The sequence below is a fragment of the Hippocampus bargibanti genome, linkage group LG13 (assembly GCF_051943395.1).
Source record: "Hippocampus bargibanti isolate YZ-2025 linkage group LG13, ASM5194339v1, whole genome shotgun sequence".
In the NCBI taxonomy this organism is placed as follows: Eukaryota; Metazoa; Chordata; class Actinopteri; order Syngnathiformes; family Syngnathidae; genus Hippocampus; species Hippocampus bargibanti.
In genome coordinates this window covers 4,512,915-4,537,258 of record NC_142746.1, presented here as the reverse complement: position 1 = coordinate 4,537,258, position 24,344 = coordinate 4,512,915, and the positions used below count along the sequence as shown (strand labels likewise).

Below are 24,344 nucleotides of genomic sequence, written 5' to 3'. Positions count from 1 at the left end.
GACGGAGAGACTTGGACTTCATTTATGAGTAAAGGTAACACGCTACTCGCGTTATTTTTAATTATTTCTTCTATGCTACAGTCTGTATACAGTATATAAAGAATGCTGACGTGACATTTTAAACAAAACACGCTAACTGTTGCCAATCAAATGGTGAATAAGCTACTCTGTGGAGTTCGTTTGTAAATCTGACTATGATGACGTCAATGCTTCACCAGCCATGAACCTCACCGCACGTCACTGATACTCGCCCAATAAAGACCATTATTTTGATGTACATTATGTCAGTGTGCCCCTCAATTTGTGAATGGTTGTCCCTGTGGCCTGCAACTGGGTGGCGACCAGTTGTGGGTGTACCCCAGTTATCACCGGAAGTCCGCTGGGATAGACTGGAGCACTCCCACTACTCTTACTTGATTAAAATAGGGGATGGTTTGTTGTACAATGGGAGCATTATGTTCTGGCAGTGTAATACATCAGCTTGAAATAATTGTGAACAGTTCAAAATTATGGTCACTGTTAGCACAAAATATTTGGGAAAAGTCATTTATGAATGACTGAGATTAATTTTAATCAGGTGATGACAAGTGTGGGCTGACTCTGATTCAAAATGAGTTAGAATGGTATTTACAATCATATTTTCTCAGTCGTTTATTTTGCCTTTACATGTTCTTTAGTCATTAAATGTGTCCATGTTGTACATGAAAATAATGATTTCAAGACTATTGAGATACAGTACTCCCCTTGTTTTATGCCACATTCGACCTGGCATTTGTACTAGGGGGCACAGCCCTTTTATATGCAGTGTATATAGTGTGTGCAAACGTATGCAGAAGCCCAACTAGGTACATTAGTTCCGTTGCAGCTGTCTGTCTTTTCCTTGTGAGCATTTATAGCAGGGGTGTCAAAGTCATTTTTTGCAGCAGGCCACATTGTAGTTATGGTTTCCTCTCGAGGTCCGTTATGAATTTGGGGAACCCATTAGAATGTTTAAATCCCCTCAAATATTACATATAGCGCACACAGCAAATTAATGAATAACTCGTTTTCAAATCTGAAGTCAAGAATATTGACTTTTATTGTGGTTGACCTCCAAAAATATGAAATTTTGGCTCTGATTTTAGCAATCATCATGGAATTTAACAAGTTTGATTTGCTTTCGCGGGCCGAAAAAAATGATGTGGCGGGCCGGATTTGGCCCGCGGGCCTTGACTTTGACACCTGTGATTTATAGGAATGCAAAAGACCCAGGGTGTGGTCACACACTGTTCATGTGTCAAGTGATTCATGCCTACCTCCTCCCTGGCACACTCTAGAAGGACTTTCATGACTGGTATGTCTGCACACTGAATGGAACCTGCTAATTTACTGTCAAGGAATTTACCTCACTTATGAAGTTCAGTTCCAAATAATAATAATACGTTTTCGTATCACGCATGCTTGTCTCATCATCTTGTAAAGCAGCAGCTTGTTTGTTGTTTGAAATTATCTACTTGTGAAATTATGGAGCGTCTAAAGTTAGTTTTGCAGTATTTCCAATCAAATTCTGAATCAATTTCCAATGGGATTTGCATCGTCCTCGCCTTGGTCAGCGTCAAGCTTTACACCAGCTTTGACTTCAACTGTCCGTGCCTTCCGCAGTACAACAAATTGTACTCTTTGGGGGTTATGGTCGTTCCACCCATTATCCTTTTCTTCTTGGGGGTCCTCGTCAATCGACATACAGGTGTCATGATGGATGAGTGGATGAGACCAACTGGGAAACGGTTGAAAAATCCAGCTGTGGTGAAGTAAGTCCAACTTTGTTTCTACATCTGCAACTGTAATACCATGTTTTTTTTTTCAAACTTGTGATGGAACAATGCAGAAAATAGGGTCCGGTGAACGCAGTCAGTCGTAAAAAATTGTTGTTTCTTGGCATTAATATATTTTCACTCAATCCTGCAACAGTCTTGAAAATGTGAATGAATGAAGATATTTTGTGATTGTAAAGATCGAAAAAAAAAAACAATATACAGTGAGACCTCAACTTACGAACTTAATTGGTTCCCAGACAGAGTGTGTAAGGCGAAAAGTGTGTATATCAAAAGAAAAAATTCCCATAGGAAACCATTAAAATGGGAATAATCAGTTCCCGGGTTTCCATAAAGTATGCTTTTCAAATAAATAAGCCTTAAAACTACACACAACATACCTTATTCTATGTATAATAAATGTGCTATTGTATTGTCATGAAAGAAATACACTGCATTGTATCATAAAGTCACTTTATTTACATTTGTGATGGTCATTTACGGCTTGATGGAATGGCGTTGGAGGTCGAAGGTCAAAGGGAATTGCTGTTTGGAAAGAGAGGCGCATTACATGAGGACTTTAATTAAAGAAATAAACTGTGCTGTGTACCTTTTTGATGGTCGTTGATGGCTTATGGAAGGAGAGTCACCTTGCATAAGGACTGTTGGTAACTTAACCTCTGGTGCTGTTCGGTCGTGTGCTTCCGCCGAAGATCACTCCGCCAGCCGTGGTGGGTGTGTATTATGAAAATAGTGCTTATTATAAGGTTTAATTTTCATAAATTTGACGTTTGTAAACCAAAAAGTTTGTAAGTTGAGGTCTCACTGTACTGTATTTAATTACAAGACCACTCACAGTCAAAGAAATTACGACAATGCAAGCAATAAACTGTGATGACGTGGTTTTAGCAGTTGCACATCATCTACAGACTTAAGAAACTTCCACAACATAAAAATCAGAATAATCTTTATTAGCCAAGTATGTAGAACACACAAGGAATTTGACTCTGGTAGTACAGGCTGCACTAGTATTATCATAAACAAGGAAATGACAAATAAGTTTGGAAGACATTTCGGAATGTAAGATCAGCCGGTCCCTTATTGTTCACTGTTTGGGGGGGGGGGGGGGGGGGGGGGGGGTAACCTAGTTTGTGATTGGCCAAATGCAGATTTGTTAGCAGAGAACTCCTTTTTCTGTCTTTATGCATTGCTTCTCTTTACAATGTTAATTTCCTTTGTCCATTGGTTTCGGGAAATGTTTGTACAACGATCTATCTCCACTTCCACAACATGGGGCATTGGGAAATTGCTGTCAAATATCATTTAAAATGGATTCTGACATGTCAGAATGTGAAGAAATTGAGACAAATATTCTCTCTTTCTGCAGATATTTATTCTCAGCAATGATCCAGAGGGCCCTACTTGCTCCAGTGGTGTGGGTCCTTGTCACCTTGTTGGATGGGAAAATATTCATCTGTGCCTTCAGCATGAGTGTCGATCCTGCACTCTTCTCAGGTAAGTGCTCTGTACAGAACCGTTTCTCGTGCATATACAGGATACATGTGTGAAATTGTTCTTATTTTCTGTTGTTGTTTTTATGATGCCTTCAGGTATGCCCAACAACACGGGACTGGATGTATTCAAAATCATGGCCAAAGTGCCGTGCAAAGAGGAATTCATCTTCAAGAACAGCTCTTTCCATAAAGCAGTGTCTCGTTACATACGCTGCTATTCGCAAGTAATCTTCAACATTTGTGTGGATTTTAAGAAGAATGCTATGAGTAGAATCTTAGCTCAGACTTCCATATGTTTGCAAATTGCCGACTAACGTGGAATTGTCAACTCGTTCAAAATAACTTCATTTAAAGGACAACCGACACCATTTTTTTGTTTCCTAACTGACATCAGAACATTTTTTATAGCATCTAAAATACCCAAAACACACAGGCTGATATTTTTAGTCAAATGCAAATAAAAACCATAAAAATGAGTTAAAGTGTCCCAAAACTACTTCAAAATGACAGAAATTGCGAGTTTCAGAAGGTCCCGCCCCCTTGTTCGTGACGTCACGCCAGGACGTCTTCGCCTTGCTCTAGAATCAAAACAATGGCTTCAGATTCAGAGAAGATGCTTTCTTGTTACCCATCCAGTTATGAATATGATTCCAATAGTTCTGAAGAGGAAAGCATACATGTTTGCAATCGATTAAAGAAGTACTTGCGTATCAATTCGAGCCGTCAGGCCTCCAATATAGCGTTCCAGAAAATTCACAAGATAACGCCCAAGCTCAGTTGGAAATGGGCTGATTTGTCTGCTGGGAATGTGTGTCAACTCAAATCATATAGTAGTCTTGGTGCAACACACAACGATTCACCATCGCGTTATTTATGTGTTTTCCTTCTAATTTCGCCATCAACATGAAGTTTTCAGACCAAACAAAGTACCCAGAATGCATTGTGCGTCGCTTTCTCGGTCAGGGGCGTTCCTTCAGTGACGTGACTCAAAAACAAGACTTCCTGAATATTCAGAGCGAGTCTTAAAACGTAAAATATAGCTATATGCGGTGGAATCTTTGTAAAATACGCTCAGTCTAAGTCATTTGAAGTGATTTTACTAATTATGGACACAACTTGTCCGGAGGCGTCGGTTGTCCTTTAAATTGACATTTCTTTCAATCATCATTACTAATATGCTTCCTGTCAAGGCAGTTGGATGGTCCATCCTCCTTTTCCTGATTGTACTGGGAGCACTAGGACGAGTCCTCAAGCCTTGTTTTGATGACCATGCCGCCTTCCTGCAGACACGCTACTGGAGCAATTACCTCGATGTGGAGCAGAAGCTTTTTGATGAGACCGTTGTCCTCCATGCGCGTGACTTTGCCCGGACGTGTGTTGTGCAGTTCTTTGAAGACATGAGGGAGGATGTTGAATTGTGTTCCCCAAATACTCAATTAATTAAACACTACAATGATGACTGGGAAGACACAGAAGAGGAGCGTCTTCACGGAATAACAAAGCAAGAGCAAGTGGACAACATGCTACAAAAGTGGTACTTTAGTAAACCGGAACTGAATGTAACCAAAGGTACCTCCAGACCCAGAATGTGTGTTACCTGCAAGGAAGAAAGGCGAGCTCCACCATTGTAATATCTTGTGAGTAAATCCCCATGATTTTGTTCACTGTGATGGTGTCATCAATCACTTTCTATGGTAGACCTGAGTTCCTGTATGACTGAGAGCTTACACAGACGTATTGCGTTACCAATGTTACCAACTCCTGCAGTTTTCATTTAATTGCTCGTTTGAAAACTTGGTGGTTTCTGGATTGCTCTGGAAAATCCGAACCATTTCTTTATTGCTGAGGGTGAGTGACACTCTCGATATTCCAACTGTGGTGCTAATAAATGCATTTTTTTTTTCGTTTTCCTGGAAGTGCAAGTTATATGACACTGATGCTTTGAATACTGATAACAAGGTGCAGTCTGAAAATTTTGCATAGTAAGTGGAAGATCCACCCACAGGTTCTCATGGAAACATGCAAATGTATATTTCAAACTTGATTCAAACGACCTGGTTTATTGCTGTGAAAGCAATTCTGCCTTTATTTACACACACCTAATGTAATATTTGGAATACATTTTCTCTTCAAAAACAAAGACATAATCCTAAAAAAGTTTTTGGTTTCACCTAACTAATACAACATACCTAATGTGATAATGACAATTTTGAGGCATAATCGGCATGTGTCGTTGCTCCATTTTGATATTTATAAAAAAGGCACATTAAGAAAAACTCAGTTTCTATCAGATGTGACATACCTACATTTGAGGTACATACCTTGGCTTACACACTTAATTGGTTCCCAGACAGAGTGCGTAAGGTGAAAAGTTTGTATCCCAAAAATTAATTTCCCATAGAAAACCATTAAAATGAGAATAATCTGTTCCCAGGGGACCATAAAACATAATTTTCTACTTTCTAATTTTCGAAGCCTTAAAACTACACAAACTATACCTTATTTTTTGTATAATAAATGTGATATGGTATTATAATTAAATAAATAAACTGTACTGTATAATAAAGTTGTTTTATTGACCTTTGTGATGGCCGTTGATGGCTTGATGGAATGGAGTGGCCGGTTTCATCAACATTAAACACTTGATGAGGAACGTAACCTTCTTTCACCATCTTGAGGAATGATCCCTTGCAGGTGCTTTCTCTGCGATAATTTTATCTAGTTCCTTATCAATTGTGTTCTGTTTAGCTGGGTTGATAGCTTTTTGCATCAAGTGTACAGATGGCTTGTGCGGGTTGTTTGTGGAGCTTGAATGATGGGATATTTTAACCTTGCAGTCTCCACTCTGCCTTATCAAAGTTGAAACTCTCACTGCCGTCTGCCCGTCCCTTTAATGTTTAAACCACCTCTCCTCACTGCTGCGTTCTTGACCAATCACGTAGCTTTAACCGAAGACTGGGGGCGGGGAATAGAAGACTAAAACAGTCGGATGCCATTTTGTTGTTAGAAGAACGGGCTTGTTCGCAAACGACACCTCACTCATTGAGGCAGCTCCGTGTATGAAAAAAAGTTTGTATGCCAAGGTAAAATTTTCATAAATTTAACGTTCGTAAACCGAAAAGTTCGTAAGCCAAGGGGTTCGTAAACCGAGGTATTACTGTAGTTTTTTTTATTATTATTTTTATATTATTATACTCTTTGTAATCCCTCCCCGGGAAATCCTATGCTTTTGTATTTTCCACCACAAAGAGAACTAGATGACACACAATGCAGGCATGTAAGAAGAGATGCCAGAGTGAAAGGGGCACCAAAGAATGTTACACCTCTTGAGCAGGAGGGGTGGGGACAGTTCAGAAACGCATAAGAAGCCGACTTGCATCTCTCCAATGACTATTTGCCATTCTTACATATGCCTGGATCGGGACTTGGTAGCTACTCCTCCATTATGTATACAGCACATAATAGAGTAAATATAAAATATGATATTGTAATATATGATTGGACTGTGCATTATGTACTCCACATTTACATTTACTACATGTGTAATTAAAAGGACAACCGACGCCTCCGGGTAAGTTGTGTCCATAATTAGTAAAATCACTTCAAATGACGTCGACTGAGCGTATTTTACAACGATTCCACTGCATATAGCTATATTTTACGTTTTAAGACTCGCGCTGAATATTCAGGCAGTCTTTTTTGAGTTGGTGACGATTCCTGACGTGACGTCACGTCTGGAACGCCCTGTAACCGAGAAAGCGACAAACAATGCATTTTGGGTACATTGTTTGGTCTGAAAACTTCATGTTGATCCGTGTTGATGGCGAAATTAGAAGGAAAACACAGAAATCACGCGATGGTGAATCATTAGTGTGTTGCATCAAGACTACTATTTGATTCTAGTTGACACAAATTCCCAGCAGACAAATCAGCCCATTTCCAATGGAGCTTGGGCGCCATCTTGTGCATTTTCTGGGACGCTACATTGGAGTCCTAATGGCTCGAATTGATACGCAAGTACTTCTTTAATCGATTGCAAACATTTTTGCTTTCCTCTTTAGATCTATTTCATATTCATAACTGGATGAGTAACAAGAAAGCATCTTCTCCGAATCTGAAGCCATTGTTTTGATTCTAGAGCAAGGCAAAGACGTCCTGGCGTGGCGTCACGAACAAGGAGGCGGGACCTTCTGAAACTCACAATTTCCGGGGTCATTTTGAAGTAGTTTTGGGACACTTTAACTCATTTTTATTGGTTTTGCATTTGACTAAAAATATCAGCATGCGTGTTTTGGCTATTTTAGATGCTATAAAACGTTTTCTGATGTCAGGAAACAAAAAATGGTGTTGGTTGTCCTTTAAATGCTTGATAAACAGAATCAGCTATCCATTGTTATACAAGGATATTCAACACTAAGCTTCATTTTTCGACATTATTATAAACCAATGCATTCAGTGAGCAAGCTTTTCCAGTTCCCGACTTGGCTGTGTTTACACATGTTTTCACTTGTAGGCCTAGTTTTTTTTCCATTCAATGGGGAGGAAACCAGAGGGCTGGTCCTTGCAATATGAGTCATCACTAGTGCCCACAAAGCTCACACTAATTCAAAGTCGGGCTCAGAAGGAAAAAGAAGACTGCTCTTTTCAGACGGAAAAGTCAATGTTGCCCAGTCTTTGGAGATAGCATCACAGAAGGCATCGCTTAAATGGATTATAAAAGTTCAGTCACATGTTTTGCCTGGGGACACTAAAAGCCTGTAAGTTAATGTGACTTACTTTGGTTGTTGATTTTTTTTTTAAATCATGTGGTTTTAAAACATCTGTGCATGTGATGCTGTTCACACGTCAAAATAATGGATTAGCTTGTGTGATTTTACATAAAAAAATGACTCCATCAAACCTTTAATGTTGATCTTTTTGTTCTTTTCCCCCCTCCTCCCTTTAGCTTGACATAACTTCAGCTCAGCTTCAGTGATCCTACCCGAACATACCAAGCATGGCCGCTTATGCCCTTGTCACGGAGAACTTTAAATTTGCGTCTCTCTTCTTCAAGAGTAAAGATGTAATGATCTTTAATGGAATGATTGCTCTGGGCACTGTGGCGAGCCAGACAGCATACAATGTTTTTGCTTTTGATTGTCCATGCTCCCCTGGGAGAAATTACTACTATGGCATAGCTGCCATTGGTGCTCCAGCTTTGGCATTTTTTATCGTTGGAATAATGTTGAACAAGAGGACTTGGGACCTAGTATCAGAGTGTCGCCTCAGGAAGCTCCGGAAACTGTCAACAGCAGCAGCATTTGCAGTATTGGGAAGTATCCTTGGTCGCGCCGTGGTGGCACCTCTTACGTGGACAATTTTATCCCTGCTCCAGGGTCTGGCATACACATGTGCCCTAAGTGAGTTTACTGATCCCAGCACCGTGAAGGGCTTCCCCTCTGATTACAATACAGAGGACATGGCAAAGTTCCCTTGCAAGGAAAGTCTTCCAACAGAGCTGCAAGGGTTTTGGGCAGAAATTGACCGGCGTCTGAAATATGAGTCACAGGTAGTGAAAAAAAATGTTTTCACCAAAGCCATTTAATTTTTTCCGCCATTATTAATTTGAAAAAGCCTTCTAGAAAATATGTGGTGCATAGAAACAAACAATACACTGAATGGAACACAATTTGATTATTGACTTGCTATTTATGAGGAAGAATGACACTGCAGACTGAAAAAAACACTCAAAGTATAAATGTTCAAAAAAAAAAAATAACTTAACAATTGACTGACTTAATTATTATGTCATTTTCAGCTGACTGGCTGGCTCGTGGTTGCCGGGACATCGCTGGTGGTGTTTTTAGTTATGTGTACGAGACATTGCTGCTCGCCCCTTGGCTACCAGCAGGAAGAGTACTGGTCCAAGTATCGCGCCAATGAAAAGACCCTCTTTCATCGTACTGCCGCTGTCCACGCCCAAGTCATGGCTGCAAAGTATGTTCAAAGCTTCTTCGGTTTTGTGGCTTTGGAGAAGGATGAGAAGGAACATGTTGTCGAACATCAGGCAGAGGCCAGTCCAATCTGCAGCACGGAGTGGAACAGAGTGTCTGGTGTCTACCTTTACAGGGAGAAGAATGGAATACCTCTGTACAGCAGACTCAATAAATGGGCCACGTACAACGAAGAGAACAATGTGGAGGGTTTTGATAAAGAAATGGATGTATATGACAGTTTTATTACTTAGCAGAACACAGTAGCCGTAACAAGATGTGTTTCATTTCAGAACGTTGCTACCTTTGTTGACTTGTCGGATTTTTTTTTCACTCAGTGTGCTCAACGGGTCAAGGCAGCCAATCACTGCTATGTCATTGGGATTTGGAAATTGTGCTTTAAAGGACAACCGACGCGATTTTTTTGTTTCTGACATCAGAAAAACGTTTTATAGCATCTAAAATACTCAAAACACACGGGCTGATATTTTTAGGCCAATGCAAAACACCAATCAAAATGACTTAAAGTTGCCCAAAACTGCCACGAACGAGCGAGATTCAGAAAGTCTCACCCCCAGTTTGTGACGTCTCGTCAGGATACTCCTTCACAAACTGCCTTGCTCCAGAATCAAAATAATGGCTTCAGAGAGTTCAGATTCTGAAAAAAGATCCGCTCTTGTTATTCATCCAGGTACGAATATGATTCAAATAGTTCTGAAGAGGAAAGCACAAGTGATTGCGATCGATTAAAGAAGTCCTTCCGTATCAATTCGAGCCATAAGCGACGAAACTGGTGAAGGAAACGACATATGAAGCATTTATGAAGCTCCGTGAATAAACAATATAGCATCAACTTCTGTGATATGTGGCATATAAGGACATGAATCATAAATAAGCTACAAGATGTCAACATCAATGCAGATAGTTTAATGGTTTTGCATGCAAAACGTTGTTTAAACTTTCAAGATGAAGAGTTACGAACTGGTCCGTTGGAAATGGCTGGTTTGTCCGCTGGGAATTTGTGTAAACTTACACCTTCTTCATGCGTGTTACCGCAATTGGCTGCCGCACAATGATTCACCAACGCGTTATTATAGCTATATGTGGAATCTTTGTAAAATGTGGTCAGTGGAGGTCATTTGAAGTGATTGTACAAATTATGTACGCAACTTGTCCAAAGGTGTCAGTTGTCCTTTAAAGACATTCACCGCTTTTTATTTAAATCGTGAATTCAAACTTTAGAATTTTATTTGAATGTTTTAATTACCAGTACTGTATATTCATTACAGGGTCTGTCCATTACACGTATGCATCAATAATATTTGTTTTCTTGTTTTCCCAATGCTATCGTGATTACATATTTATAACGAGAATGCTGTTTAGTTGAGTGCTGACTACAGTGAATGCTGGACAAAAGAGGGGGAAAGTTGCTTTACTTGTTAATGGAGGATGATAATTATAATTATAACAACAATAATAATAATAATAATACATTTCTAAGCGCCTTTCAAAACTCTCACGATCACTTTACTGTCACAGGATAAAGTTTTTCTGTGGGTAAGCAGTGGCAGCCACATGCGCCAGCGTTCACTCAACCCCGAAGTAACTCAAATAGATAGAAAGCTAGCTAGCTAGCTAATGGGTAGCTAATAAATAGGTAATAGATGAATGTTGCTGTGCCGATGACCATTTTGTGTTTGGGAACTTTTTACTTGGCGTGTTGCTTGTTCTGTAGACACAAAGGGACATAAGTCTTCTTGTGCCGGTCCCAAGCCTGGATAAATACACAGGGTTGTGTCAGGAAGGGCATCCGACGTAAAAGCTTGGCCAAAACAAACACGCGGATCACACCTCTAAAGATGGAGGACACTGATTTGCTGTGGCGACCCCTTGAAGGTAAAAGCCGAAAGAAAAAGAAGAGACAGCCAGATAGCCGCCAGCTAGACAGCTAATAGCTAGTCAGCTAGCTAATGGATAGCTAATAGATAGCCAGATATCCAACCGCTAGCCAGCTAACAGTCATCCAACTAACAGCTAGCAAGCTAGCTTATGGATAGCTAATACAACATCATTTGTAACGAACCGAAAACTGTTTTTCCCCCTCAGGCTGTCACAGATTATTCTGAGTCTATTAAGTCCTTATTAAGTCCTTTGGTGATTTAGTGGAATTCTGTGTCATCATGTACATAATAATGAACTGACAGGCCTACATTCTCAAGGCTTAGTGGCTCCTTAGGTGCCAGAGTGACTCAAAAGGTTGAAATTTGTACATTTCTTTATGCTAACTTTTGACAAGCACTCAAATGAAATCATTTTTTACTTTGGTCTTGTGTTACGTATCTATAGGTTTTTGTGTGTTATGCTGTAAGTCGCTTCCATTCTCATGTTTTTACTTGATGTTCTGAAGACAGTATTGGACCTCATCTTTTTCTCAAACAATGTTAAACCATTTCATGCACCCCTTAACCAGAAAACAAAAGCTGTCCACTATAGTAAGTACATGCCTGACAACCTATATGTTTTTTCATCATTTTGAATTGTCTATGCCGTATAACAACTTTTATACAATCAAAAACATTTTCTGCGGTTATCGAGTCTTTGTCGATGACACACGATATGCGCATGCATGTTACATTGTTTTCGTTGATTTTGTATTAGCATTTTCGTATTTGAAGTCCGGTATTTGTGTTGCAATCGAGGAATCAACTAGTTATAACGTAGAAGTAAGCATGGGAGAACCTGTCATGTTGTGCAAGGTGGTGATGACGGGTGCGGATCCCAAAAAGCAGGCAGGAGGGAGCACGAGGTTGTGTTTGACAAATTGTATTAAAATAAGGTCAGCAGGAACAAAATCTAAAACATCAAAATTATCTGAACATAAAAAATACAAAGTATCAAAAGAAAACCAAGATTAAAAGTCCGCCAAGGTTAAACAAACACATGCACCGCACACAATGCATACAATTGCATCCAATGCGTTCAACATCATACAACAGTGCATCAAACGTAATGTAAATGTAAATTTCTCCACTGTGAGACTAATAAAGGCATATCCAATCCAATCCAAACAACAATGACATTCAACAATTACCCGACACTGAATGGTCGTGCCGGGGGTCCTTTTGAGTGTCACTGATTGGAAACGACCAGCACCTGTGCAGGTGCAGGCGGGGCTGACAGCGCCCCCCGTTGGTCGCCAACCAGATCATGACAGAACCGGCAAGTAAGAGGAGAAAAACTCTCGGATCGGGTCGCCACCAAAAAGAACGGGAGAGTCTCCAAGGTGAATACGGATGTTCTGCGTTCCGTGTGAAAAGGACGTAAAAGTTGCTGCAAGTGGATTTTACGATCTAAAGAGCCACTTTAAAAACTGCCCGACACATGTAAAATGTAGCCAAAAGCAAGACTCATGTTCCATTGACCAAACACTTTGTACACACAAAAAACACAAATTACCTTTGTTTTTATTCTCGCTATAAGTAAATAATTATGTGTCCGGTGGTGTTTGTAAGGTTTATTATCGCTTAATAAGGGGAATTGCAATCATTAATAAGGGGAGCAAAAGTAATATTCGATCATATGCATATATTTTATATCGCTGCGTACGGTTGATTATGAAAGCATAGTGTGCGTATGCGCGGTAAACTGCATTTCCACTTGTGTTAGCGTTTTTTTTTATCATTTCAAATAACGTACGCCGTACTACAACTTTTATACGGGTAATCATTTATCAGGGCAGCTATTAGCCAAGGTTGGCAGGTATGATAACAGCACATTTCGCATGGGAGGGTGAGCACTCCATAGACCGATTTATTTGCTCATAAACATTGAAAAGTGAATCTTAAATAAGTGCCCATTAAAGTTGGAAATTTTGTGGTTTTGTAACTGACTCACTCGTGATATGCTAAGTCTTCAAACAATCTCTATTTCAATCACTAATGTGATGGGTTAAATCCAATCACTTGCGACCAGCTGCGAGACTTAGATCATGTTATGTGTCTCAATTATCAACATGAAATTATGTCATTCATAACATTTCTTTGAATTTAATGGAAAGAAGTGCCGACATGTTATTCCAACTCCAAAAGTAACTGTTTATCTATTATAAGGAGGCATGAATAATCATCGAGCACTGACGTAACACAACTTTTGGAACACCCCTAACAGACACACACACGAAGAATCATATGACAGCAAACACAAGTATATCATAAGTATACATTCAGTTTCCTGAAGTGAGTCAGACCGGATGAGAGGTCCACCATGGCGACAATAGCAGGATCTAATTATCATGTGACTCTTTTGGGTTCTATTTTCAGCACATCTTTCATTCTGTCTATACATATTGCTTGCAGCTTTATGACACCAAAGAACAAATCAAACAAGATTGCTTGAAGGCATGTGCTTTTAAAACCATTAGATAGAAAGCCTCAAAGATTCATGAATGTTTATTTTTCCCTTAATAATTCTTTTCAGTACACTTGCTCATTCTAAGATTTTGGTCTCTATACTTTACACGGCACTTGAGGTGTTCAGGAGAAAGCTGATGTGAATGAAGCTTTGAGGAATGAATTATTCGCTGAACCAAAACCCCAGTGGTTCAGGAAGCTTCAAAATATTTCCACCATATGTCCAGATACACAATTGAGGTAATAATGACACTTGCCCATGTTAGTTTACAAAGAGCAACATCTCTTTCTAGTCAGCAATAAAAGAACATGATCCACTAGTTACCAACGAATTCCATAAGCTTACAAAGCAAACAAAACACAAAAAAATGGCAAGTCAAATGTTTTATGTTCTGGTGACACAATTGTTGACTGTACAATAACAGAGCAAATGCAAAAAGAGAACTTTAGCAATATTGGCTTTCAAAGTCACGTCAAAATCAGCTTTATTGTCAAATATGCTAATATGCACGACATACAGCACAGATGAAATTACTTCCCCTCTGACCCAGCGTGCAAGGCACTTATAAAGACTTTGACAAACATAATAAACACGAAAACACCAATTTGCCTGGAGAGAGATTAGCCGCTGCGTGTTCACGCGCCGCCATCTTGGGGAAAAAAAACAAAATAACAAATAATATGACAACACAAAGACACAGAGAGTCATTTGGGCCGAATAAAATGATGTGGTGGGCCAGATTTGGCCCCCGGGCCTTGACTTTGACACCTGTGCTCTATATAAACCAATGTGTATGTATTGCATTGTATTTTGGACAGCCACCCTCATTTCAAGCTCATATAACTCCAGATGCATATAATTTAACTCTTTTTTTCCTGACGAAAGAAGAAAGTCTAAGGTTTCTTACACTGCATTGAATGCTTATTTAGTCTTAAAACTAAATATTCTGTGGGTCCTGGAATTCCAGTGACAATGACACATACCCTGGCACTGGAGTGGACACATTTTTGCATTTTTGAATGTTTTTTAAGTGTTTTTTTCATTATTTTCGAAAAATAGTGAAAAATGACGGCCAGTTGTGCTTTGTGCAGGTCCACAACAATATGCTGCTTTTGTGTCTTACTAGTATATCTACAAGACAGCACAAAAACATAGCAAAACCCCTTTTTATAAAATAGGGTATCTCTGACAAACAAAAGTATTACTTCCTAAAATTACTTCCCAAGAGGAGTGAGACCCAAGCAAAGAACATGACTCGTGAGATACTCGCAAATTACATGCGGTCACTCGTTTCGGGATCATTTGGCATGACTTGTCAACATAAATTAAAATTATTTTGAGAACTGTAAAATGTTCACGGATATTTGACCCCGACTTCCAAAATGGGGGAAAAACAATAATTATCAAGTCATTACTGGAGAAAAAGAATTATTATGATTATGGGCTGCAGCCTTTACGCTGCTAAAATTAATAAGCACGTTATCTGCCAGCGGACTTGGACTATATGTCGGTTGTCACGGGAGAATCGCTTTGCCACGTTTCACTAAATGACGTAAGCGGGTCAGTGACAATTTTCTAAAGCAGTAACGACTTCCCGGTTACAGAGAGAACGGGCGATAGTTTTTTTAACGCATAAGCATTTTTGTTTAGTTTTGCGGGTAATGCCACCATCATCAGATTTTTTTCACAAGACAAAGTGTCAGCAGGCTACGTGCGGTTTGTTATTTTATATCGTGTAACTAGCTGAGTTGGCTATTATTAACTACTTCCTGGTTGGAAACGCAGCCATTTTGGATTTTGTACTGAGAAACAACTAGCCGGCCGTGCTTCTGAGAGCCGTCGAAGCTAGCCACCACTGCCGTTTCCACATCATCTTAAACCTCCCCACGAGACGGCAACACAGTTTTCAACAAGTCCACAATGAATCCCGAATAGTAAGTTATTTTATTAAGAATGATGTGTCACGTGTGTGTTGGTTGGTATTACAATGGACAAGTTAGTAAGGATTGTCTGTGAAGGGAAGCTACATTAGCCGCTGACATCAGCTGACTGTAGCTGAGCCTACCGTCTCAGTCTGACGAACGCTCTTTATAAACACGATTTATTATTATTTATGTTTAGATGTGTCTTTATTTTTAATAGAACCCCATTAACTACTGTGACATAGATGGTCGTGGGAGGTTGGGGGTGACTAAACATGCATTGGTCAACATTCTGACAGCTTTGCCTTTACCATACAGACTGGGCTTTACATATTATTTTATAACTGCTGCCCTTAGCTCCTGGGAAAAAGCCACAACATCTGTAGTCTTTTGACGTAAACCTGGGTATGGCTACATAGAGCTAAGAATCGCTCTTGTTAGACGAGACTAAATCCTGAAACCCAAATGTTTATTATTCATGTCGTCACCTGTTATGTGAACGCTCAAGGAACCGGTGACACTGGTTCGCTGATAGGAAATTCGTTGGTCGACCAAGCTGCCTTCTGTAACTTAAAACAGTCACTACAGCGTGACAGTTAATGGCATACCTGTTTTTGGATCGAACAAAAACATCAATGCCATTACATCGTCAAATGAAGGTTATAAATTCAGTGATTTAGATTTGATCTATGCTCATGTATTTCAATCATAGAGTGACAGGAGTGCCGAAGCAGCCCCTCCAACACTCTTAGTCATGAGAAGATCACATGCCATGGACATGCCTACAATTCCACCACAGCATACTTGAGCAATTACCTTAGTGCTACTTCAGCTTTTTTTTCCTAGGGCTTGTCATCAATGTAATGTAATGGTGTTTGTTTTGTTTTTATTTTCAAATAATGCGCATTGGCACACAGATTGACAACTTGTTTGACAAGTTTCATTCATTTTTTGAATAAATGGATGTTTGACAGTTCATTTTCATTGCTAATCTTTTCAAAAGTAAAAATTTGAAATACGTAACCTACATGCACATATTCTTGTCAGAATATTAAAGACGGTGTTACCTTCTGTGTAAATATTATTTTCTTGAAGCATGTCAATGTAGTCATGTACATATGCTGCCATAAATTGTAATTCTAGGTCAAGCTTGATGTTGCTTCCTTAGCAATTGTGTTTGTTTGTTTTTTCGTGACTTGGGAATAATATAATTCATCAACAAATAAATGACATATCCTTAAATATTTGGCCTTTATTCACCAACACACATTCGTTCTTTCTTTTACAGTGACTATTTATTCAAACTGCTCCTAATTGGTGACTCTGGTGTTGGAAAGTCCTGTCTCCTGCTCCGATTTGCGGTAAGGTCCTCCAGGAAATACCTGCCTAGTTTTCTATAAGTCCTTTTTAAACCATAGTTGACGTATTATCACACATTCCTCAATTAGTGCATCAGCCATATCTAATTGGAAGAAAATGCAGTGACTGTATAAAGCTCTCATCTGCAAACATGCTCCATGCGTCTGACAATGATTCTGTCAATAAAAACGTACGCATGAAATAATTTTGGTACTGATATGGTTTTTACTTGTTTCACACTTCTCTCTTAAGTCTTTGATGGAGAATAAGAAATTATCATATTTAAAAGTTTCATGCTATTCTATGCTTAGTGAACATGTGTGACTCGAATACACAATTGAAGCACAGACAACCTGGGGTCAATCTGTGGTCAACAGACAGCTTGTTAAGCTGTCATCTTCATCTAGGAGATCTGGCCTTGGACAGAATTTAGGACTTGGGAAACTTGTTTATCACCGGAGTAATTTACAACTTCAAAATCCTTCACAGGAAGAGCTCTTTAGCAGTTCATGCAAAAGACAATGTTTAATTGCTTACAGCTGTTCATGCTTAGAACTCAAGAGGTGTGTTTTACTGATGTATCACTTTAATTTGCATCTACTCTCAATAAATAGCTTGGCAGAGGGCTGCAGAATTCAGGCGTCTGTAAAGAATGGCTGTGTCTCCTGCCAGCAGTAAAAGACAAAGCCTTTGTCCAGTGTCCAATCGAACATCTCTGACAGTCTTGCTAAAACTAAATCTGATTCAAAAAGTCCTGTTTAGAGTCATGATGTCTAATTGAACATATTAGATGACTGAGTTAATTAAATTGATTTGTTATTGCAGTCTTTTCCCACCTTTGTTTAGCCATATAACTCTTTTAATATCGATAAAAATTCATGGGACAAACAATAAAAAATGAATACATAGGTAACTTCTGTTATCTAGTTGAAAAGTATTTGGGTGTTATGCCTGTGATTATACATGGTTGGTATATAGATAAATGAACGAAGATTTTTTTTTTGGGGTGGGGAAACGTTTCATCAAATAATAGATGTGGATAATTTCATGCGACACTTCTAATGAGCTTTCACGACACACTAATGTACCATAGTGCATGCAGGTGTCACTATGCTGTGCTACACAAATTGACCAAATCTTTTTTCTCTCTGTAGGACGATACATACACAGAAAGCTACATCAGCACAATTGGTGTGGACTTCAAAATACGGACCATAGAACTTGATGGAAAGACCATAAAACTTCAGATCGTACGTAACATACCACGTGTTAAGTGTTCACTGTTTACTAGAAATTTGTGTTGGTTAAAATTGTTTGTAGTGTTTCCTAAACTTTATTTAGCCAAGGTACGTGAGGTGCCACCTTGTGTCTCCAGAACAAGTAACACTATGAACTTAATAAAGATGAAGATGCTCAGTGAAAGGCTCCCAAACACAAAATGGTTATCGGGACAGCAGCATTCAAACAAAGCAAAACTATACTTACCATTTGATGTCAATCCTCTGATCTTACGTGAAATGGGCCTCTCTTTCCCTTTATTAGTCTCACAGCGGAAATTATCATAATAGTTTTTAGAAAAATCTTAAGAGCTCAAAAACATGGTGGTAAAAGAAAATGTTATATCAATTTCGGATTACGCACCGTGAAATAATTTTAACTCATTCACTGCCAGACGGGCAAAAATGTGTCCACTCCAGTGCCAGGGTTTTTGTCATTGTCACTTAAATTCCAGGACCCACAGAATATTGAGTTTTAGAACCACATAAATATTCAGTACAGCGTTAGAAACCTTACACTCTCCTCTTTAATCAGAAAAAAAGAGTTAATTCCTAAATTATATGGGTCTGGAGTTATATGAGAATGATTATCTTAAATTTCACAATATATTTCCCTTTTTTTCTTTCTGCATTGGCTATATGAAGTATGAAATATGTGTATAGTCATACTTACGCACTCTTAGAGTAAAATAAAAAAATACACAAACACAATTTTGTGTGTGTGTGGGCGTGTTTGTTTACATCTAACATACATTTTTATATTATGAAAAGTCCCTTTTGTGAAAAAGGTATTGCTGCAAACATGATTTAGTTGTAGAGGAGTACACTGTAACTTCCGTTGTTTTACAGAAAGCTGCTTGCGTGGTCGTCATCCGTTTCTGTTAATCGAGACCAGTAGTGACTGACTTTGTAGTACTATCGTGCAAATACTTTGCCTCAAGTGAAAGTATTCCAAATACACCATGTTACTTGCATATCAAGCATGTAGATGTTATGTGGTTGTGCCATCCCTGAGCATGCTTAAAACTGCTTTGGCACTTTTGATGGGAATAACTGTAAAATAAGACAGTAAACAAAAAGAACGACATATATTGAATATTTCCATTCAAACCATGCTTCGTTTGTAAAACATTCCCAGTGCAAATGCAAGACACAATGTGTACCCGATTCAAATGGTAACAGAAAATTAGCTGAGACTTCAGGAATGATTTTCCTTCACGTAAATAATATTCATCCAAAAACGCTGTGGAAACACACATTTACAAAGTAAGGATATTGTAGTATGTTCTTATTTACCTTCATACTTCATTATTTTGTCATTGTCCTTTCAATACTTATTTAAAGTTTAGTTTTGAAGCATTCAGGAAATTTTCTTTACTCAAAATTCAAGCATACAAAGATTATTTTTGTCATACAAACACATGACATACTATCACCTAGATCCCATATTAGCCCAGCCATTCTTGGTTTATTGAACTAGTTAAAAAGAAAAATAAACGTTGGGAAAAGAGACTCTTTAGTGTTCTACACGCACATACACACGCACACACACAATCAAAACAGCACATCTCTGTGACCAATCCTGTGATGCCCTTTGTTTTGTCATCATGTAAACATGAAACAAACCAGCGGGGACAGCGACTTTAACAAATTCAAACACTTTTTGTTTTTCAATCTTTGACAGTGGGATACAGCAGGTCAAGAACGGTTTCGAACCATCACTTCCAGCTACTACAGAGGCGCTCACGGCATCATTGTAGTCTATGATGTCACAGATCAGGTAAGTGTAAACGCCACAGCATTTCTTTGAAACTTTCAAGTTACAGTTAACATCCGACTTACGACCACCCATACTTGTATACCCAACCGCCCCCACTTGACCTTATATCTCTCCAGACCCATATAACTTTGGAATTAACTATTTTTTTGATGAAAGAAGAGAGTCCAAGGTTGCTTACGCTGCATTGAATGTATATGTAGTCCTAAAACTCAATATTATGTGGGTCCTGGTATTTGAGTTAAAATGACAAAAACCCTGGCACTGGATAGGACACATTTTAGCACGTCTGGCAGTGAATGAGTTAACAATTCTTTGAAAATGTCCACGACAAACATCAGCATAGTGAGTGGCAAAGACTTTTTCTGCATGATTCCCATTTATGTAAAACTATCAAAATACCTCAAGGCCTGAGGGGCTAATGACGAAAACACCGCATAGACACATTTTTATCTACACAAACTGGCAACCTTAGCCAATAGGATACCAGGTAATAAATACCCGATGGCAGTGCAGGTATGAGTATGCTGCGTTCAGGAAACTCGGAGATGCGAATAGCAGTTCATACTGGATTTGTATTTTTATATTTTTATTTTGAGACGTTTCATTAATTGAAAATTTCATATGAAGAGACGTTTGTAAATGGAACTGTCATTGTACATGGAGCAAAATAATGTAATATAATATGTATAATGTAATATATACAATATATATAATATTATACAATAAATGTCTATATTTATGTATATTGGCTTCATTTTAATCTGTATGACCTCTGTGTAGACCTTTTATCCCCATTTCGCCCTTTGATATTTTCCCCTTTTGTGTGTGATGTGTGTATGTATTCAATGGCCTTTTTTGACTCCACAGGAATCATTCAATAATGTCAAACAATGGCTACAGGAGATTGACCGCTATGCCAGTGAAAATGTCAATAAGTTGTTGGTCGGAAACAAGTGTGACCTGACGACAAAAAAAGTGGTGGATTACACAACAGCAAAGGTAAGGTATATTCCAAAAACGTCCATGGTAGATTAATTGAGCACTGTAAATTGTCCATGGGTGTGATTGTGAGCTTCAATGGTTGTTTATCTCTGTATTCCCTGCAATTGCCAGTTCAAGGTGTACCCCGCATACTTCCCAAAAACAGCATCGATAGATTAGGTGAATTAGAAAATGTGTGGATGGATAGTTTGAATACGTTTTCAAAGCTGTTATTTTTTTTTTCATTTGATTCAAGAAGAGTTTATATCAGTTTTTGTACTTAAAAATGTAATTGCTATATTTCAGTTCTTCTATTTTTTTTTTTACTTTGAGATTGATTGCTTGAAACATTGTGTGAATATTGATTATTGGAGGAGTATCACTACCGGAAGTAGACACAAAGTTTCTGTCGATGGGATTTTGCATTGCCTTTCAGTTATCACTTGTGATACGCATGTCTTGGATTTCAATATACGTGTTTAGTTGTTTTTTTGTGTGTGTTTAGTAGTTTTACAGTAAAGAACAACCAAGACTTGCTCTCTTGATCTCATCTAAAAAATCATTCATTTCAATGTTTAATTAAAGGACAACCGACGCCATTTTTTTGTTTCTGACATCAGAAAAACGTTTTATAGCATCTAAAATACCCAAAACACGCAGGCTCGTATTTTTAGTCAAACGCAAAACACCAATAGAAATGACTTAAAGTTGCCCAAAACTGCCACTAATGACCTCAAAACTGGAGAGATTCAGAAAGTCTTGCCCCCAGTTCAAACTGCCTTGCTCCAGAATCAAAACAATGGCTTCAGAGAGTTCAGATTCGGAAAAAGATTCTTTCTTGTTACTCATCCAGGTATGAATATGATTCAAATAGTTCTGAAGAGGAAAGCATAAGTGTTTGCGATCAATTAAAGAAGTCCTTCCGTATCAATTCGGGTCGTGTATGATGAAACTGGTGAAGGACATGACATATGAAGCATATATGAAGCTCTGTGAATAAGCAATATAGCATCAACTTTGGTGATATGTGGCATATAAGGACATGAATAACAATTAATAAGCTACACGATGTCAACATCAATGCAGATTGTTTAATGGTTGTGCAAAACGTTGTTTAAACTTTCAAGATGAAGAGTTACGAATTTACCTATGAATGACAGCGGCTATCCATCGCTAACTCCGGTTAGCTCCTCGTTCCAGCAGCAGGATTTTTGTCCGATCGGTTTGCTCCACTATTATGATGATTGCTCTCTTTCACCACTGGAAGCAACTTTCTACACATTGTCAGGCTGAGAGGATGACAGCGATTATACAAGCTGGGATTCGCGCACTCTGGGAAGCTCCTCGGCTAGCGCTAGATTGCTCTGCTCCGTTGGAAATGGCTGGTTTGTCCGCTGGGAATTTGTGTAAACGTACTCCTTCTTTATGCGTGTTACCGCAATTGGCTGCCACACAACGATTCACCATCGTGTTATTTATGTAGTTTTCCTTCTAATTTCGCGATCAACGCAATGTTTTCAGACAAAACAAAGTACCCAAAATGCATTTTGTGTCACTTTCTTGGTCAGGGGCGTTCCCTTAGCGACGTCACTCCAGCATCGTCATCAACTTGAAAACGAGACTTCCTGAACATTCAGCGCGAGTCTTGAAACGTAAAATATAGCTATATGTGGTAGAATCTTTGTAAAATGCGGTCAGTAGAAGTCATTTGAAGTGATTTTGACAAATTATGGATGCAACTTGTCCGGAGGTGTCGGTTGTCCTTCAAGAGCATGAAAGTCTTGGATATTATCAATTGGTATTCTTTCGTTAATTCAAAACAAAGAACATAATGACTTGTTTTCTCATTCCTCATTCAGGAAAACCAAAAGAACAAAAAACATAATGCCTGCCTATGTTGGCTGTCTTCTTTCTTGTGTCCAGGAGTTCGCAGACTCTCTTGGTATTCCGTTCTTGGAAACCAGTGCCAAGAATGCCACAAATGTAGAGCAGGCCTTCATGACCATGGCTGCAGAAATTAAAAAGAGAATGGGCCCTGGGGCCGCGGCTGGTGATGGCGACAAGCCTAATGTGAAGCTGACACCTGGCACCACCATCAAGCCTTCATCGGGAGGCTGTTGCTGAGAATCAAACGACAGCCCCTCCCGCCGCTCACCTGCCCTCGATTCTGCTGGCCCGTGCGCCTGGCCGCCATTTTCCTCGAAACTCCAAACCACAATCCGACAGGGTAGGGATGACTCCAGTCACATGTTTTATGTGAGAACAAGATGAAGTTGCCTGTATTTGTACAATAATGTAGCACACTACCAAAAACAAATAAAGCATTCATCTCTTCACCCTATGCTGGCATTGATGACAAATTATACAAAAGGTGATCGTTTCACCTGATCGGCCCAATCATCTTTGTCGCTGTCTGCTGCGGGTTGTTTTATTCATGAGAATTTTGTGTGTGTGTGTGTGTGTCTCACTGCATTCCATATGGGATTTGGTAACAATCTGTTTCATGAAGTCTTTTTTTGTGCGGGCCTTTATCTTGTTTCAGCTTCCTTTTAGTGTGTTTTGTCGCGATATGAAGGTTTTTTTTTCCCTTTTTAATTCAACAGTCACAGAAATGTCTCAGAATTCAACACCTCAGCTGTGACACTTATCGACCTAAACAAGTGTAAATGACAACACACATGGACAAAAAAAAAACAACTAGCGTCTTGTGCTGGTGTGTGTCTACATGTAAATCTCCTTCCACTTGGGTCCTTGAACAGACTGTTGAGAGATTGAGAAAAATGCACAGTGTCTTCATCGTTCGTGGAAGGACTTGCGGTAGTACTAGTAGGCAATGTCCCAGATATTTGACAGAGCCCTCAAACTTGCCATTCAGAGAGGACCTGTCCCTAAATTATCACACAGATCGATCGCTTGTGTGAGAGGGACATTGTTTTTATACCGGTCTCTCTCTCTTGTTTTTCTATCTGTCTGTCTCCCTCTCTCATTACTTAGGCTGTATGTCAGGTCTCATGTCCATCTAATAGTCCTAAATGCATTAAAATTGTCTTGATTCAACGTGTAATACTGAAACTGAAAATAAATATTGTACTCCCAGACTGTATAAAAATGGAAAAAAAAAGATCAGTTTGTGATTCTTGCTGGATGCATTGTAAAGAATATACACACAATTATTTATTCTAGTTTAGGGGGAAATTTGACAGTTACAGAAGAGAAATGTTTGCAAAATGTCTATTGTGGTAAGTGCAGAGTTGCATATAAATACAATGTTCTCTTGTTTTAATAATAAAGGCAAATGAATTCAGTTTGAAAGACACTCGGGAATATATGTCTAAT

The 24,344-nt window shown here is 38.9% G+C and overlaps 3 protein-coding genes across 3 annotated transcripts; all 3 read left to right on the top strand.

Moving 5' to 3' along the window:
• The first annotated feature begins 1,364 nt into the window (after nucleotides 1-1,364).
• calhm3 (calcium homeostasis modulator 3) lies at nucleotides 1,365-5,384 on the top strand. Its single transcript, XM_089012370.1, has 4 exons — nucleotides 1,365-1,790; nucleotides 3,181-3,308; nucleotides 3,404-3,531; nucleotides 4,498-5,384. Exons 1-4 carry the CDS (start codon nucleotides 1,504-1,506, stop codon nucleotides 4,936-4,938), a joined length of 984 nt encoding a protein of 327 aa, XP_088868496.1. The 5' UTR covers nucleotides 1,365-1,503; the 3' UTR covers nucleotides 4,939-5,384.
• A 2,516-nt stretch (nucleotides 5,385-7,900) lies between these two features.
• Nucleotides 7,901-11,685, top strand: LOC148889092 (calcium homeostasis modulator protein 2-like). Its single transcript, XM_089012662.1, has 3 exons — nucleotides 7,901-8,064; nucleotides 8,253-8,855; nucleotides 9,105-11,685. The coding sequence occupies exons 2-3, from the start codon at nucleotides 8,304-8,306 to the stop codon at nucleotides 9,531-9,533; spliced, it is 981 nt and encodes a 326-aa protein (XP_088868788.1). The 5' UTR covers nucleotides 7,901-8,064; nucleotides 8,253-8,303; the 3' UTR covers nucleotides 9,534-11,685.
• A 3,600-nt stretch (nucleotides 11,686-15,285) lies between these two features.
• Nucleotides 15,286-24,324, top strand: LOC148889091 (ras-related protein ORAB-1-like). Its single transcript, XM_089012663.1, has 6 exons — nucleotides 15,286-15,623; nucleotides 16,900-16,972; nucleotides 18,125-18,220; nucleotides 19,932-20,027; nucleotides 20,895-21,026; nucleotides 22,932-24,324. Exons 1-6 carry the CDS (start codon nucleotides 15,610-15,612, stop codon nucleotides 23,130-23,132), a joined length of 612 nt encoding a protein of 203 aa, XP_088868789.1. The 5' UTR covers nucleotides 15,286-15,609; the 3' UTR covers nucleotides 23,133-24,324.
• The last annotated feature ends 20 nt before the right edge of the window (nucleotides 24,325-24,344 follow it).

Excerpts from the sequence above, each read along its gene's own strand:
- calhm3 (XM_089012370.1), top strand. The coding sequence starts at position 1,504 with ATGGAGCGTCTAAAGTTAGTTTTGCAGTATTTCCAATCAAATTCTGAA. Across the intron at positions 1,791-3,180 it reads AAAAATCCAGCTGTGGTGAA|ATATTTATTCTCAGCAATGA; the intron begins GTAAGTCCAACT and ends CTCTTTCTGCAG. Across the intron at positions 3,532-4,497 it reads ACATACGCTGCTATTCGCAA|GCAGTTGGATGGTCCATCCT; the intron begins GTAATCTTCAAC and ends CTTCCTGTCAAG.
- LOC148889092 (XM_089012662.1), top strand. The coding sequence starts at position 8,304 with ATGGCCGCTTATGCCCTTGTCACGGAGAACTTTAAATTTGCGTCTCTC. Across the intron at positions 8,856-9,104 it reads GTCTGAAATATGAGTCACAG|CTGACTGGCTGGCTCGTGGT; the intron begins GTAGTGAAAAAA and ends TGTCATTTTCAG.
- LOC148889091 (XM_089012663.1), top strand. Across the intron at positions 18,221-19,931 it reads AGACCATAAAACTTCAGATC|TGGGATACAGCAGGTCAAGA; the intron begins GTACGTAACATA and ends AATCTTTGACAG. Across the intron at positions 20,028-20,894 it reads TCTATGATGTCACAGATCAG|GAATCATTCAATAATGTCAA; the intron begins GTAAGTGTAAAC and ends TTGACTCCACAG.